The sequence below is a fragment of the Bos javanicus genome, chromosome 21 (assembly GCF_032452875.1).
Source record: "Bos javanicus breed banteng chromosome 21, ARS-OSU_banteng_1.0, whole genome shotgun sequence".
Classification (NCBI taxonomy): Eukaryota; Metazoa; Chordata; class Mammalia; order Artiodactyla; family Bovidae; genus Bos; species Bos javanicus.
Window position 1 is genome coordinate 63,745,182 of NC_083888.1, and position 16,961 is coordinate 63,762,142.

The window sequence follows — 16,961 nt, forward strand, 5'->3', positions numbered from 1 at the left end:
CGTTTGAAATATCAAAAAAGGTGAAAAGCCACGCATAGGAAAAATCATCATTTTTTTGAGCAATAAGCAGAGAATAGGAACTTTAACCACATGAGATGCTGGGCTTGGCACCCAGCCCAGGGCCTGTGGCCATGTCCCCAGGACACAATTCACAGTTAACCAGATCCCGGGGCTGCGCCAGGTGAGATCTGCTAACTGGAGAAAACTGAGTTTGTGAGGGATACTCTAAGACAGAATGTACCCTTCCCTTACTGAGAACAAATGAGCGCTCTAACTTCAGTGCCAGCAGTAGTAAACGATCTCTACTCAGAACAGAAACTCAGGACAGACAAGAACTTTTTGGCAATCAACGTGGTGAGCCAGGATGATCACAGTGTACCAATTAGTGCAAACAAACACACTCTAAAAGAGCCGGTCCCCACGGAGGGTCTGAGACCATCCCACCTGAAGCCTGCATGTGTGCAGATGCTACAGGAGAGCACCAACACTTAACAGCTACCAGCGCAAGTGAAAAACCAACCCACTTCCCACCTCCATGGCCATCAATAAAAAGGGAGCCAAGTTCTTTCATCCTTTTAAATGCAGGCTCCTTACTGTGTTTCCTCCTTCCACTTTCCCTGTGGCCGGCATACAAATCTACTTTTTGTGTTTTACAGCACAAAAACAATAGGTATATTGAACAAGCTTTTCCAAATTGACACTTGGCCCTGTTGCCAGCCTGGCTGAGAATCATTAAGATGCCTACTGAATACACCCTGGAAAAACACAGCTTGAGAAATATAACTAACTCTCTCAATCAAGGTAGATTTGAGTTCATCATAAATCTTATTTAATGAGACACTACTCAATCTGGATATATTTGTGTGTTGACCATACGACATCATGTACTGACCTGAAACCCTGAAGGAAACACAGGATACCAAAACAGATTTAAAAACATATTTCATAAAATAAAGATCAATGAAAGTTGTACCATTTTAGTCCCCAGACATTCCCCCCACCTGAAGCCTAACGTTTTTATTCCTTCCAAAGCAGTCATAGCGCCTCATAAACGGGAAAAACCCTGATGGTTTTCTGACGCAGATCCCCTCCAACCTAGCAGCCCTTCCACAGACACCCTCCAGACAGGCATGGGGGCCTGAGGTTTCATACGGAGACCTTCTTTCTCAAAACCGCTCTGCCTTGGCTGGGCCAGGTCTCCACAGATTATTATTAGAATAAGATCACGCAAGGAAATTTACCTTTTTGCTTTTTTCGTATTTTCTCAACTAGAGACCGGATCTGCACATACTCTTCCCATTCTTTTCCAGGGCCAGGGGCAGGGCTACTGCATTCTGTAACACAGAAACCACGGCATGCGAACAGTTTCCTGCACCTTAACCTGTGAGCCTCCAGAAGAAAGAGGACCTGGGTTTTGTCACCGCTGCTGGTTTATTTTTAAAGGACAAAGACACTGTAGCTGTGATGACAGAGGGAGAAGTGCAAACCAGGTGTGCTTTTGTAAAGCACGTGAATCCTCTGAAATCGGCTTCCCTGGAGGCTCAGTGATAGAGAATCTGCCTGCCAATGCAGGAGACGGGGGTTTCATCCCTACGTCGGGAAGATCCCCTAGAGGAGGAAACTGCAACCCATTCCAGTATGCTTGCCTGGAGAATCCCATGGACAGAGGAGCCTGGCGAGTTACAGTCTATGGGGTCGCAAAGAGTCAGACATGACTAAGCACACAAACCCTCTGAAACCACTCAGGCCGAGTGTTACACGGTGCCCACAGGACACAGATGTGGGCACCTAACCTGCCTCTACCTCATTCTTGCTCCTCTGATCACACTTCCTCAGAAAACGCTCATAAACAGGAAAATGTTAAAAGCTAAGCTCAAATGCAAAACATTTTCCTGAAAACTCTTGTGGATGGTAAGAAGGAGGTACATTAAAAGTCAACATTTATTTCGAGTTAAACCCCATAACAATGACTCCTGAGGGAACCAGATAAATTGGACATAAGGACAATCAGTCAACAAACGTTTCGCATCCATGTGTAAGGCTCTATAATAAGCGCTCTGGGGGAGTTACAAAAAGAGACGGCACAGCTGCTGCTAAAACAGCAGCGAGGATTCTATCGCTGGGCCAGAACAGGCACTGTGGAGGGCCACAGGCCCCCTGCCTGCCAGGGCCCTTCGCTCTTTAAACAGCTGCCTGTTTCCCGCCCCACGTTCCTGCTAGACCTCCAGGCCCCCTCTGTTCCCTAAGGAGAAGACTAGATGTGGTAAACAACGAAGAGTAACCAGTTACGTGCTGGTGTGTAACTGTCAGGTTAGCCAGTCTTACCCACTCTTCCATCAGCACCGACTGTGGCCCTGGAACACGGGAGTCTGTCCTTAGGCCATCTACAGTCTATCTGAGGAGACGTGGGAAGGAGCAGGTGGGGGAATGTGTCTATGGGGGCCCACGCTGAATTGCGGGGGGGAAGCCACAAGAGAGGACGGGAGCACTCAGGGAGGGACAGTTACAGCCAGTACCGTACCTGTTAGGTAACAGTTACCTGTTGGTACCGTTTCTCCATTTTTATAGGTGGGGAGACTGCGGGCTGGGGAAGATAGGTAATGTGCCAGGTTCCATGGCTAACCAGCTGGGATCTGAAAACAGTCTGTTTTGCCTCCTGCTCCCCAGACCAGGGACCCCTCCCCATGAAGACAGATGCACACGCCCCCAAAGGCTGGGCAGCCGAGTCAGGACTTACTCTGCAAAAGCTCACTGGTCAGGTTCAAGGTTTCCTTCGGGGACACGCTTGCTGCAGCACCAGTGCCTGATTTCTGCGTTTTCACTCGGCTCTTCTTACCCATTTTCTGACTATAGAGAGAAAGAAAAGACAAAGAGAAAAGCCCTACATTTCCAAAGAACAAAATCAGGAAACAAAACAGGGCACGGCAGTGGCTCAGCCTGGAAACATTAAGATCTTACCTTGCAGGAGCCATATTCCTGAAGTTTCCTTCCAGAAAAAGCAACGTGTAACAAACACTATTGTTTGGAGGCACTCAAATGGGGGGAAAAATGCTGCTTTGTAGTCTCTGGAAGAAAAGTTCACTCCTGTTCACCTACAAAAACTACAGTGGAAGCAAGTTTTACTCTAGAATTGTTTTAATTACACACACTTTACTGTATATTCTACTGTGTTTATTCTGTGACACTACATTCATGTGTCACAAACTCACGTGGCCACAAAAATCTAGTCTCTCCTCACTTTGCTTTAAAAGAATAATTTCCTGTGAAGAGTATCTATATCATAAGCAACCAATCAGACTCTCTGGACAAACACTGAAGGCACTTTGGAGATCAAGGAAACTTCAGGGAGCTAATCCAATTCCTCAATCTCGTTTCAAGGAAAATCCACAGTGCCTTGCCCAGGGTTTCAGAGGAGTCGCTGGCAGACCCGAGCCTCAAAAGAGGTCTCCATCACTGCCTCCCCGTCTGGCACTGCAACCACCCTGGAGGCCTCAGGGGTCTAACAGATGAATGGCCACAGCAGACAAGGTAGTGGGAGGCAGGTGCCAGGGGCTGCGAGGCAGAGACGCGATAACACCTGTGAGCAAACAGCTGACAGCAGTGAGTCAGGAGACTGTCCCGAAGAAAGCAAGGGACTGGGACGTGTGAAGAAAGAGTAGGCGACTCGAAGCTTGGGCAAAAATGAGGGGGCCACCTGGGGGCCCGGGGGGGTGAATGTGCCCACCTGGAGAGGAGCCTGTGGGGAGCGGGGAGAGAGAAGACCCCAGTTGCAGGAGAGGTGCCACTGCTGCCCGAGGACTCTGACCCAAGGGTTCCTCCTAAGTCAGAAGTGCCTGAGGACAACCGCCCGGGAAGATGGGGAGTAGCAGGCAAGCAGCGACTGGAGCCCCCTGCACACTACCGGTCAATGACCGCCGTGGTGACGCTCCACAGAACCCTCGCCAGCAAGTTTCCCTTCACCTCAAGGGCGAGCCAGAAAGCCCACTCTGACCTACTTGGTTTTTTACAAAGAGCAACAAGTACTGAAGTGGGGAGAGCTGTGAGGGGACAAAGGGTTAAAATGCAGGATCTCCCAGTCTAGCTGTTCACTCACTCCAGTATAATGACTCCATGCAAATACAGGCAGTACTCCAACAACAGGAAAGGCATTCTCTGAAAGGACTGCCTATGTAGCTTCTCAGTCTCTGATGTAACTTTGTAACTTATGTATCAAATAAGCCTTCTAACACAGGGAGCAGAACACACAGTATCTGGCATCCTGGAACCAAAGGAAACAAGTAACAAAACCTAAAACTTGTGCAGCAAAGAGAGTGAGTTATTTTGAGATCAAACGCAGGGGAAAAAATATTAAAGCACCTTTTCCTAAACTCAAGGACTAAAGAGAAGGAAGCTGCCGTGTTCGCTGGCTCTCCCAGCGCACCTGCCACTCTCCTCTGCAGCAGGCCCTCCACATCTACAGAGGGCATCTTTGCAGAGGACCACTGAACTTGACCTGAAAATGACTAAGACTGGTGCTAAGTCTGCAAAGAAGGTCTTCTATCACACTCCGAAATGTTGCCTGGTGGGAGCACTCGGAGAGGGCTTGCTGGCCTCTCCCTACAGCCCTGCCGTCATAACCTTCTGTGTGTCAGAAGCCAAGCAACTTGAAAACATCACTCCAATAGGAGCTCGAAGACCCTGCCCCATTCTTAGCAGGCCTGGGGCACAGTGAGGCCGAGCCAGCCAGACCCCCCACCCCTACAGTGGCTGCCTCAGGGCACGGACCCAAGGGCTACAGACAGCTCCTCCACTCTGCCTGCAGCCCTTGTGCCCACCCCGCAAGTTTTCCTCAGGAATCCCCCTCTCCCATCCCGCCCCAGCATCTGGACACCTGCCCTGATAAGGATCCTTAATTAAAACAACAGCGGCTACTCTGTGTGCAATCCTTAACCTTTGGACACACAGCTGTGTTTGACCTTCCCAGACACTCTCATCAATAGACATTAACCTTCTCTTCTAGACGACATTCTCAAAAAGATGCAGCCCTCAAAAAGGTGCAGCGAGGACTCGAAAGCCTGGGCTTGGCCACCGCCCGGCGGCTCCTGTGAAACGCAGAGGAAAGCACGGCGCTCTGCAGGGAGCAGGAGGGCGGACCCGACCCGGACAGCTCCTGGACAAGGGGCCACCCCTGAGGTCCTCAGGTGACCTGCCCCTCTGGAATCCACCTCCTGCTCAGACCGCAACACTGTCCTGTGTCCTTCCTGCACACGCCCACCCCTGCCGCTTAAGTCTGCCCCACTGAGTAACGAGTGCAGAAACCAACACTGGCGGAACTTCGAAACACCTCAGGAAACGAGCGCCTGGGAGAGCAGCTGTTCTTGAATTTCATACAAGTAGGATTACACCACACAGGCTTCTTTTGCTCAAGGCAAGGTCTTTCCATAGCTCTAACGTGACACCCACTCTCCTAGGCACAGCCCTCAGGGCCCTTCACCCCGTCACCCTACTCTACCTGCCCCGCTTTCTTCCCATCACCCATTACACAGCACAGCGTCAGGATCTGCTCATGTTCTCCCCCCTTTCCAGAAGAAAGCTACCTTTGGCTCCCCCTGTCTCCTCCAGACAACAATTTTTCACATACCCAGGTCAAAATGTCCCTAGTGGCCTTGAGGAAATTCTGGGTCCTCCATGCAGACTTCACTCCCATGGAAATCAGTTAAGACTGGGTCAAGTTCAATGTGATCAGCAGATGCTAAAGGCTGCACTCTTGCCTGAAAAATCCCATGGACGGAGGAGCCTGGTGGGTCGCAGTCCACGGGGTCGCTAAGAGTCGGACACGACTGAGCGACTTCACTTTCACTTTTCACTTTCATGCATTGGAGAAGGAAATGGCAACCCACTCCAGTGTTCTTGCCTGGAGAATCCCAGGGACGGGGGAGCCTGGTGGGCTGCTGACTATGGGGTCGCACAGAGTCGGACACAACTGAAGCAACTTAGCAGCAGGCTTACCTTGAGATTTGTTGTTGTTGAGTTGCTCAGTCATGTCAGACTTCTTTGCAACCCCATAGACTGTATTCCCCAAGCTCCTCTGTCCACATGATTTCGCAGGCAAGAATACTTGAGTGGGTTGCCATTTCCTTCTCCAGGGGATCTTCCCAACCCACAGATTGAACCCACAACTCCTGCACGGGCAGGAGGAATCTTTCCCACTGAGCCACCAGGGAAGCTACCGTTGAGATCAGTCTTTGGGAATTCTCTTTGGACTGTGTCCCTCCCACGGGGATACAGGCCCCAAAGACATAAAGTAGTTCACCCAGGTTGTTGTTCAGTTGCTAAGTCATGTCCGACTCTTCGTGACCCCACAGACTGCAGAATGCCAGGCTTCCCTGTCCTTCACCATCTTCTGGAGCTTGCTCAAACTCATGTCCATTGAGTCAGTGATGCCATCCAACCATCTCGTCCTCTGTTGTCCCCTTTTCCTCCCAGCTTCATTCTTTTCCAGCAACAGGGTCTTTTCCAGTGAGTCAGCTCTTCACATGAGGGAGACAAAGCGTTGGAGCTTTACCATCAGTCCTTCCAATGAATATTCAGGATTGATTTCCTTTAGGATACACTGGTTCGATCTGCTTGCAGTCCAAGGGACTTTCAAGAGTCCTCTCCAACACCACAGTTCAAAAGCATCAATCTTTCAGCAGTCAACCTTCTTTATGGTCCAACTCTCACATCCATACATGACTACTGGAAAAATCAAGCTTTGACTAGACGGACCTTTGTTGGCAAAGTAATGTCTCTGCTTTTTAATATGCTGTCCAGGCTGGTCATAGCTTTTCTTCCAAGGAGCAAGTGTCTTTTAAAATTTCATGGCTGCAGTCACCATCTGCAGTGATTTTGAAGCCCAAGAACATAAAGTCTCTCACTGTTGCCATTGTTTTTTCATCTATTTGCGATGAAGTGATGGGACCAGATGCCATGATCTTTGTTTTTTTGAATGCTGAGTTTTAAGCCAGCTTTTTCACTCTCCTCTTTCACTTTCATCAAGAAGCTCTTTAGTTCCTCTTTGCTTTCTGCCATAAGAGTGGTGCCATCTGCATATCTGAGATTATTGATATTTCTCCCAGCAATCTTGATTCCAGCTTGTGCTTCATCCAGCCCAGCATTTTCCATGATATACTCCGCATAGAAGTTAAATAAGCAGGTGACAATATACAGCTTTGAAGTACTCCTTCCCCAATTTGTAACCAGTCCATTGTTTGACGTAAGGTTCTAACTCTTGCTTCTTGACCTGCATACAGATTTCTCAGAAGGCAGGTAAGGTGGTCTGGTATTCCAATCTCTTTAAGATTTTTCCACAGTTTCTTGTGATCACACAAAGGCTGAAGCAGAAGTAGATGTTTTTCTGGAATTCTCTTGCTTTTTGATGATCCAACAGATGTTGGCAATCTGATCTCTGGTTCCTCTGCCTTTTCTAAATCCAGCTTGAACATCTGGAAGTTCTCGGTTCACATACTGCTGAAGCCTAGCTTGGAGAATTTTGAACATTACTTTGCTGGGGTGTGCTATGAGTGCAATTGTGTGGTAGTTTGGGAGTTTGGCATTGCCTTCCTTTGGGATTGGAATGAAAACTGACCTTTTCCAGTCCTGGAAAACTGCTGAGTTTTCCAAATTTGCTATATTGAATGTAGCACTTTCACAGCATCATCTTTTAGGATTTGAAAGAGCTCGGCTGGAATTCCATCACCTCCACTAGTTTTGTTCATAGTGATGCTTCCTAAGGCCCACTTGACTTCACATTCCAGGATGCCTGGCTCTAGGTGAGTGATCACACCATCATGATTATCTGGGTCATGAAGATCTCTTTGGTATATTTCTCCTGTGTATTCTTGCCACCTCTTCTTAATTACTTTCTGCTTCTGTTAGGTCCATACCGTTTCTGTCCTTTATTCTGTCCATCTTTGCATGGAATGTTCCCTTGGTATCTCTAATTTTCTTGAAGAGATCTCTAGTCTTTCCCATTCTATTGTTTTCCTCTACTTCTTTGCACTGATCGCTGAGGAAGGCTTTCTTATCTCTCCTTGTTCTTCTTTGGAACTCTGCATTCAGATGGGTATATCTTTCCTTTTCTCCTTTCCCCTTAACTTCTCTTCTCTTCTCAGCTATTTGTAAGGCTTTCTCAGACAACCATTTTGCCTTTTTGCATTTCTTTTTCTTGGGGATGGTCTTGATCACTGTCTCCTGTACAGTTTTACAAACCTCCATCCATAGTGCTTCAGGCACTGTCTATCAGATCTAATTCCTTGAAACTATTTGTCACTTTCACTGTGTAATCATATAGGATTTGATTTAGGTCATACCTGAATGGTCTAGTAGTTTTCCCTACTTTATTCAACTTAAGTCTGAATTTGGCAATAAGGCGTTCATGGTCTGTGCCACAGTCAGCTCCCAGTCTTGTTACTACTGACTGTATAGAGCTTCTCCACCTTTGGCAGCAAAGAATATAATCAACCTGATTTCAGTATTGACCATCTGGTGATGTCCGTGTGTAGAGTCGTCTCCTGTGTTGCTGGAAGAGGGTGTCTGCTATGATCAGTGCATTTTCGCAGCAAAATTGTTAGCCTCTGCCCTGCTACGTTTAGTACTCCAAGGCCGAGCTTGCCTGTTACTCCAGGTATCTCTTGACTTCCTACTTTTGCATCCAGTCCTCCATGAGGAACTGAACATTTTTTTTTTTGGTGTTAGTTCTAGAAGGTCTTGTAGGTCTTCACAGAACCACTCAACTTCTGCTTCTTCAGCATTAGTGGTTGGGGCAGAGACTTAGATTGCTGTGATACTGAATGGTTTGCCTTGGAAACAAACGGAGATCATTCTATCATTTTTGAGATGGCACCCAAGTACTGCATTTCAGACTCTCTTGTTGATTTTGAGGGCTACTCCATCTCTTCTAAGGGATTCTCTCCCACAGTAGTAGATATAATGGTCATCTGAATTAAATTTACCCCTTCCGGTCCATTTTAGTTCATTGAGTCCTAAAATGTCAATGTTCACTCTTGCCATCTCGTCTTTGACCACTTCCAATTTACCTTGATTCATGGACCTAACATTCCAGGTTCTTACGCAATACTCTGTAAAATGTTCTTTACAGCATCAGACCTTACTTTCACCCCTCAGACATATCCACAACTGGCCACTGTTTCCACTTTGGCTCAGCCATTTCATTCCTTCTGGGGCTATTTTTTTTGCTCTTCTCTAGTAGCATATTGGGCACGTATTCACCTGGGAAGTTCATCTTTCAGTGTCATATCTTTTTGCTGTTTCATACTGTTCATGGGGTTCTCAAGGCAAGAGTGCTGAAGTGGTTGCCATTCCCTTCTCCAGTGGACCACGTTTTGTCAGAACTCTCTGCCATGACCCGTCTGTCTTAGGTGACCCTACACGGCATGGCTCATACTTTCACTGAGTTAGACAAGGCTGTGGTCCGTGTGATCCGTGTTTGGTTAGTATTCTGTGATTGTGGTTTTCATTCTGTCTGGTCTCTGCTGGATAAGGATAAGGGGCTTATGGAAGCTTCCTGATAGGAGGTACTGGCTATGGGGCAAAGTGGGTCTTGCTCTGATGAGCAGGACCATGCTCAGTAAATCTTTAACCCAATTTTCTGCTGATGGGTTAGACAGTAGGAATCTTCCAGGTAAGCACTGTCAACTCACTCTTCATTAAGAAGGGTGTAGAGAGGTGCCTGTCCTTGTCCCTGAGGTGCAAGAGCCTAGGTCTAGACCAGCTCTTAACCTGTGCTACCCAAAAGCCAGGTTGTCAGTGACCTTGTCCAGGAAAGTCCTCCAGTCACCTGGCCCACTCTGTCAGGATCCCCCCATCACTCAGCCCCCCTGCACACTGACTCAGGGGCATCCTCAAGCCTTCAGGGTACCTGAAGAACTCACGCTTCAGGAGGGTGGTGTGTCTCTGTACCCACTTCTATGGCCCAGTTCAACGGTTCTTCTGAACTCTGCAGCCATCAGTGTCTGGAAGATTCATTTGCCTCTGGATTTGATGTGGTTCGACACCAACTGTTCTAGTATTTGTGTATAGACAGCTGACTAGAAGCACCTCAGAGGCAAACGCGCATTTCTTTTCACCCTAGAAAGTACCAGGACTTCCTGCCACTGTAACCCCCTTTGGCCTGGCACCACCCCATAATATATTTATTAGAGCCTTTGGTGAAGACGCTGAAGTCTCAGCTCCAACTCCACCTACTAAAAGCTCCCTCCCCACTCTGAACCCAGAGCCCAGCCCCAAGCCTCTGCGGCCTCACCCGCTCTGGTCGACTTCATTTACGGGCTATCTCTTCACTGGAGTGGGCTTCCATGTTGTAGCAAAAAAAACCCCAACCTTCCATTTCGAAATTATCTGTAGGGTCTAGTATGGTGTGACAGACACAGTTGAGGGTCGAATATCTGCTGAATGAAGGAAAGCCTGATTTTAACGCACTAGTGTGACTTGTACGCTTCCCAGGTGGCGTTAGTCGTGAAGACCTGCTGCCAGTGCAGGGGTTCAATCCCTGGGTCGGGAAGATCCCCTGGAAGAGGTGACGGCAACCCACTCCAGTATTCTTGCCTAGGAAATCCCATGGACAGAGGTGCCTGGCGTGTGACAGTACATGAGGGTCACAAAGAGTCAGACACGACTAAGCAACTGAGCAAGCACAATATTACTTGTGAGTGATTTATTTCCCATCATTATAGTAAGACTGTACAGCAATGAATGATTTTTATAATATTCCCCCACCACTGACAGGACAGAAGCCAAAATGAGACATTTACTTAATATTTAACTACTACCTCTAAAGAACTAGGATGACTCTAAAGTCAAAATACAACTTTATACACATAAAGAGATATAAAATTCACATTTAAAAGATGGCTTCCTTTGGGAATCCACAGTTTCTTGTCAGAAAAGTTTTAAGATATTAAATTTCATAAAAGAATCTCTCTGCTTTCTAGAAAGCAACCAAGCAGAAAGAAGTTCATTTCCAACAGAAATGGAAAAGCTGCAACTCGTGCATGACTTCAAGCTCCAGGAACACTTGTGACGGGGGCACAAGCGTCAGCACAGCACTGCCCCGGTCACACCATCCCCGCCACAGCCCGCTGAGGCCGGCAGTGACCGCTGTCACCTCAGGGGACTCACACACAACTACGACTTGGCCAAGAGCCCATAGCCACCAAGCAGTAGGCCTACAGCTTCAACCTGAAGTCCTGTGTTAGGCCCAGCACATTTGCAGCGAGACAAGCTCGCTGGCATCCCCGTGCCAGGACCATGCCGGTCAGGGCAAAAGAGGAACAAGTGAGGGACAGTCAGGCCTGCAGCCTCGAGGATGAGGAAGTGGGCACCCAGGACACAGCCTGAATAACCCCTCGAATGTGTGAGAAAAGTAACAAAACAAAGAGGGGCAGAGAATAAAGTGCAGTTGAAGAAGAACGACTGGATGCTAAGATTCAGACGGAGAAAAGTGTTAGAATCCAGTCTGGGTAGTCTCCTAAATTCAACCCCCTTCTGCCTTTCTTAGCTAATGAAGATGTTCCCAACACCAAGGATTTAAAATAACTACCTACCCTGTTTATTTATGATTCAAAAACTTGTTATACACCATGAATAATTTTCATTGTGAGTTCAGCTGAATTTGGGGCAGGATTCCAAGTTTTAGCAAATGAAAGAGCCAAATAGGTATCCTGAATATTCTTAATGTTCTGAGTGGAAAAAAACTACTGCTTAGTTTAATTCATCAACTTCCTACAAAGACTCAATATTTATCTTCAATATTTATTTCAAATATACTTATTAGAAAAATTAAAATATGTGTTAAGTTAGATCTGTGTATACATACATAACAGAGAAGGCAACGGTAACCCACTCTTGTACACTTGCCCGGAAAATCCCATGGACAGAGGAGCCTGGTAAGCTGCAGTCCATGGGGTCACTAAGAGTCAGGCACGACTGAGCGACTTCACTTTCACTTTTCACTTGCATGCATTGGAGAAGGAAATGGCAAGCCACTCCAGTGTTCTTGCCTGGAGAATCTCAGGGACAGGGGAGCCTGGTGGGCTGCCGTCTATGGGGTCGCACAGAGTCGGACACGACTGAAGCGACTTAGCAGCAGCAGCATACATACATAAAGGTAAATTCCAAATTCCAGTCAAAAGATACAATACTAAATAAAAGATGTTTCCTTAGAGTTTAGATCAAAATCTGGCATAAATTACGAATTCTTATTGAATTATCTTAGGGGAAACAAATATATGGTTTAAAAAAAAAAAGGACTTAATACTTAAAGACAAAAGAAAATACTACATAGAAAAGCAATACTGAATTGACAAGCAAATGGATTCTACAATAAAGTTACTACAGTGACAGTCCTTCAAAGGAAGGGCCATCAATAAAAAGAAACAGCAAGCTAAGAGTTTTACACGTATCTATATTTCTCCACCATCAAGATTTTTTAAAAATCTACAGAATCTTCAAAATCTGGCTCTTTACAACACCATAAACTATTTTACAAGACTATCAACAACCTCTCCACTTAAGAGATGGAACAGGCTTAGAAAACCGTAAAATAGATGGCATTTTCAATTATTATTTAAATTGCTAATATGCAAGTGGCATCTGTAATCAACAACCACTTCTGATCAACGGAGTGATTCTTTCACATATTATCTGCACAGGTGGGGAGAAACATGAACACAGAGCGTGCAGGGAGCTTGGCTGAGGGGATGGTGGGAATGGTAAGGGAGGGTGCTGGATACTTAACCCATTTTTACAAAACCTACTTCACACTTACTGAACAGACTGAGATGGAATTCAGCTGCGTGGACTTCTTTTTTTCTGTCCCCCAAATATTCTAAATGGAAAGACTGTAAATGTGCATTATTCTTGAATTGCTTTCCATTTATGGCAGAAAGTGAAGAGGAACTAAAAAGCCTCTTGATGAAAGTGAATGTGAAAAAAAAAAAAGAAAGTGAATGTGGAGAGTGAAAAAGTTGGCTTAAAGCTCAACATTCAGAAAACGAAGATCATGGCATCCAGTCCCACCACTTCATGGGAAATAGATGGGGAAACAGTGGAAACAGTGTCAGACTTTATTTTTGGGGCTCCAAAATCACTGCAGATGGTGACTGCAGCCATGAAATTAAAAGACGCTTACTCCTTGGAAGGAAAGTTATGACCAACCTAGATAGCATATTCAAAAGCAGAGACATTACTTGGCCAACAAAGGTTCGTCTAGTCAAGGCTATGGTTTTTCCTGTGGTCGTGTATGGATGTGAGAGTTGGACTGTGAAGAAGGCTGAGCGCCGAAGAATTGATGCTTTTGAACTGTGGTGTTGGAGAAGACTCTTGAGAGTCCCTTGGACTGCAAGGAGATCCAACCAGTCTGTTCTGAAGGAGATCAGCCCTGGAATTTCTTTGGAAGGAATGATGCTGAAGCTGAAACTCCAGTACTTTGGCCACCTGGTGTGAAGAGTTGACTCATTGGAAAAGACTCTGATGCTGGGAGGGATTGGGGGCAGGAGGAGAAGGGGACGACAGAGGATGAGATGGCTGGATGGCATCACTGACTCGATGGATGTGAGTCTGGGTGAACTCCGGGAGTTGGTGATGGACAGGGAGGCCTGGCTTGCTGCAATTCATGGGGTCGCAAAGAGTCAGACACAACTGAGCGACTGAACTAAACTGAATTACAACTAGAATAAACATTTCTGATTACACTACTTGGTAATTCACCCAGAAAACCTTTGCTCAAGCCCAGCATCTGCTTTTCAACACATCCTGCATCTTTCCTCTCAACTCTGTAGCTAGATCGACTAAGGGAGAGGATGGCCCTCAGGCTTTCTCCTACCTAGGGCTCCCAGCTGTAGCAGTGTTCGAAGGGAGTGTAAAGCCTGCCTGATCTCTGGAGGAAGAAAAGAACCTCACTGAAATCCCTTGCAGGCCATTAGGATCAGAGGACAACATTTTGAATTAAGTACACAAATTACAGGATGGTGGCCTAGGCAAATAAAAGCGCTCCCAAATTGAAAAGTATTTAAGTTCTCTCTGCTACAAAAACTGATGAGGTGTACATAGTCCTTGCATTGGCACCATGTTAACTGAAATGTCAGGAACATCCCTCTTTGCACGGTGGCAGGATCTAGTAACACGGTCAAGTCATACTAACTTATCCCACTTCAAGAGGCTAAGGAGCACCCACCATTCCAATCTCTATCAAAGGTGTTGTGTGTCACAACTCACAACCACCAAGAAGTCAAGGCAGGCAGACAGGCAAGACAGTGGAATTAATTTCAACTCAGTAGCTACACACATAGCAAGATGAAGGTAGACCTATAAGGGGTAAGTAAAATTCCAATTTTTATACAGAACAAGTTGGGCTGTCAGACAAATACACAAACACACAAACTTGAGATCTTTTTTTAAAAAATACAGGTATTTCTTGCTTTCTACAATGTTTTTACCATATTTCCACTAATATACATGATAATTTTATAGATGCTTAAACTATCTTTGATTGACTTTTCAATACATAATAGGTGCACTTTTAAACTGCTGTTGAATTAAGTTATAAACACAATTAAATTAAAATGAGGCTTCTATTTAAAGAAAGTTGCTCCCCAAAAAACCCCTCTTTATAAAGCAAAGAATCATTCAGTATCATAAATAATCATTTCCTATTATATCTTTCTTAAAGAAAAAAGAAAAATGCTAAAGAATGAAGAAACAGCTAGCTGTAATCTGTCAAGAAGTTACTTTCAAACCACCCACACTCCTCCCATAAGGATACTAGATTCTCAAACTGTGGAATGTCAGGTTTGGAAGAGACTTCTGGGTTTATTATCTGTGTTCTCACCATGAACATCTTTAAAACAATGACATCTAATGTTAGGTAGCAGGTATGGTTGTCAAAGTGCTTTGTGAACCACAGCCAAATTCGACTCAAGGATATTTTACTAACACGGATGGTTCCCAACTTAAGATGGTTCAGCTTAGACTATTTTGACTTGTAATACAGATGGGGCAAAAGCCATAGGCATCCAGGGGAATCCTTGCATTCTGATCTTTCCCAGGCTAGTGACATGCAGTGCAATGCCCACTGGGGTGCTGAGCAGCGAGTCTCAGCTGCCAGCCAGCCAATGGAGCACGAGGGCAAGCAAAGAGCACACTCGCCACCATTCTGAACCCAGACCATCGTTCGGCTTTTCACTTTCAGGATAGCAGTCAACAAATAACATGAGATATTCAGCACATTATTATGAAACAGGCTTGTGTTACATGATTTCGCCCAACTGTAGGCTAATGTCAGTGTTCTGAGCATGTTTAAGGTCGGCCAGGCTAAGATGTTTGGTATGTTAGGTGCACTAACTGCATTTTCAACAATGATATTTTCAAATGCTATCAGGATATAACCTCATCATAAGTTGAGGAAGATCAATATAGCCAAAACAGCCTTACTTTTCCACCAGCCAAGTGAACAAGTGAATTCACACTTGGATTCAGAGCATATTTCTTGAGTAATCTGCAAAGGAAAGATAAGTTAAGACAGCCTTTAGGATAAGGTGATAACCAACTAAACCCTTGGTTACATAAACTGATATTCAGCTAGATCCGTGTGCTTTATTAAACAATAAATCCAAATGCAGTTTTAATCCAAATGCAATTATTCATGCTAACTGTCATGTTGTTTGTTTGCAGGCTAACTGTCATTTTGTTTGTTTCCAGGCTGTTGAAAGTGTGTGCGCCCTGGGGCAGGTTCCCACATGACCGCCTTCATCCTAACTGCACCGTTCAGGCATTCTCTGTATCAGGAACTGAGGTAAACATTTTACACAGAAGATAAAGTAAGATACTAGGCCCACTTTACAGATGAGAAAGGTCAAGTTTAGCGCGGTTAATCAATTTATGCAATGTGATAAGCAGAGCCTCATCAGCAGAGCTCGGTGTCCAACTTCGCCGATGCCCAATAGTATTAACATGTGAGAGGTTAAAATTTTACTCTGGCTTGGTAATCAGTACCACTTTTCCTCAAAATCTTAACTTCAGAATTAGACTTCATCTTCCATTGCAAGCCAAGAGTGTTTGGACTTGATTAGTTAACTTCTAATAATACTTGGAAAGGACTTGAATAAGAAAAAAATTTTTCAAAGCCTCAACTTTGGAATTTGAATTTTATAATCATTTGGAATCATTTTTCTTCCATTCAAATTTATTTCAGCTGAAAATTGTCAATTGCTGTGTTTGTACTTCTGGTTTTACAATCTGTTTATTTCTAAACCTAGAAGAAACTCCCAAAAGGAAAAGGAGTCTACACAGCTAATCTCTGGCCTGAGTTACTGAAGGAATTTAACAACAGAAAGGATTGCTAATCTTGCCAATTCTGTTAATTGACTTTTTTCCCCATAAGACGATTAAGTGACTTAGAAAAAAGTCTCAATTCCTTCGTAATTAAAAAAAATTATATTACTATTTTGTTAGAAATTTACTTTGAGAATAAACATTATGTAAATTCCCTGGTGGCTTAGAGGGTAGTGTCCACCTGCAATGCGGGAGACCCGGGTTCAATCCCTGAGTTGGGAAGATCCCCTGGAGAAGGAAATGGCAACCCACTCCAGTACTCTTGCCTGGAAAATCCCATGGACAGAGGACCCTGGAAGGCTGCAGTCCATGGGGTCGCAAAGAGTCGGACATGACTGAGCGACTTCACTTGATGGGTAAATTATATTTGCAGATAAAAATATTTTACAATTTCCAATTTTATGAGTTGGAAAGTGAGATGACATAAGGAAATCCAGGATACAGAAGTCAATTTTGCCAAGTAAGGTACACTTGTACAGGCAATTAAAGTGAAAATCAGGAAAATTCAAAAGCAAGGAATCCTTAAACTAATACCTGTAAGCAGTTAAATATGATTCAAAATGAACTGATAGCCAAGATAACACTTCTTCAAC

General features: G+C 45.2%; 1 protein-coding gene across 8 annotated transcripts in view; it reads right to left on the bottom strand.

Annotated features, from left to right (window-relative positions):
* The window catches only part of SETD3 (SET domain containing 3, actin N3(tau)-histidine methyltransferase), a 78,381-nt gene that overhangs the window by 58,765 nt on the left and 2,655 nt on the right, over positions 1 to 16,961 (bottom strand). For 3 of the 8 annotated variants that reach the window (XR_009732189.1, XM_061395287.1, XM_061395292.1), the window contains exons 2-4: positions 2,959 to 3,101; positions 2,738 to 2,847; positions 1,242 to 1,334 (exon numbers count right to left, since the gene is read on the bottom strand). Coding sequence is in view for 7 of the 8 variants with exons in the window: in XM_061395287.1 (XP_061251271.1) it covers positions 1,242 to 1,334; positions 2,738 to 2,847; positions 2,959 to 2,972 (217 nt within the window). In the remaining variant the exon portion in view is untranslated. Of the gene's footprint in view, positions 1 to 1,241; positions 1,335 to 2,737; positions 2,848 to 2,958; positions 3,102 to 10,282; positions 10,406 to 15,468; positions 15,533 to 16,961 lie in introns of those variants that run through there. The other 5 variants (XM_061395286.1, XM_061395288.1, XM_061395289.1 and 2 more) reach the window with 5 other exon arrangements.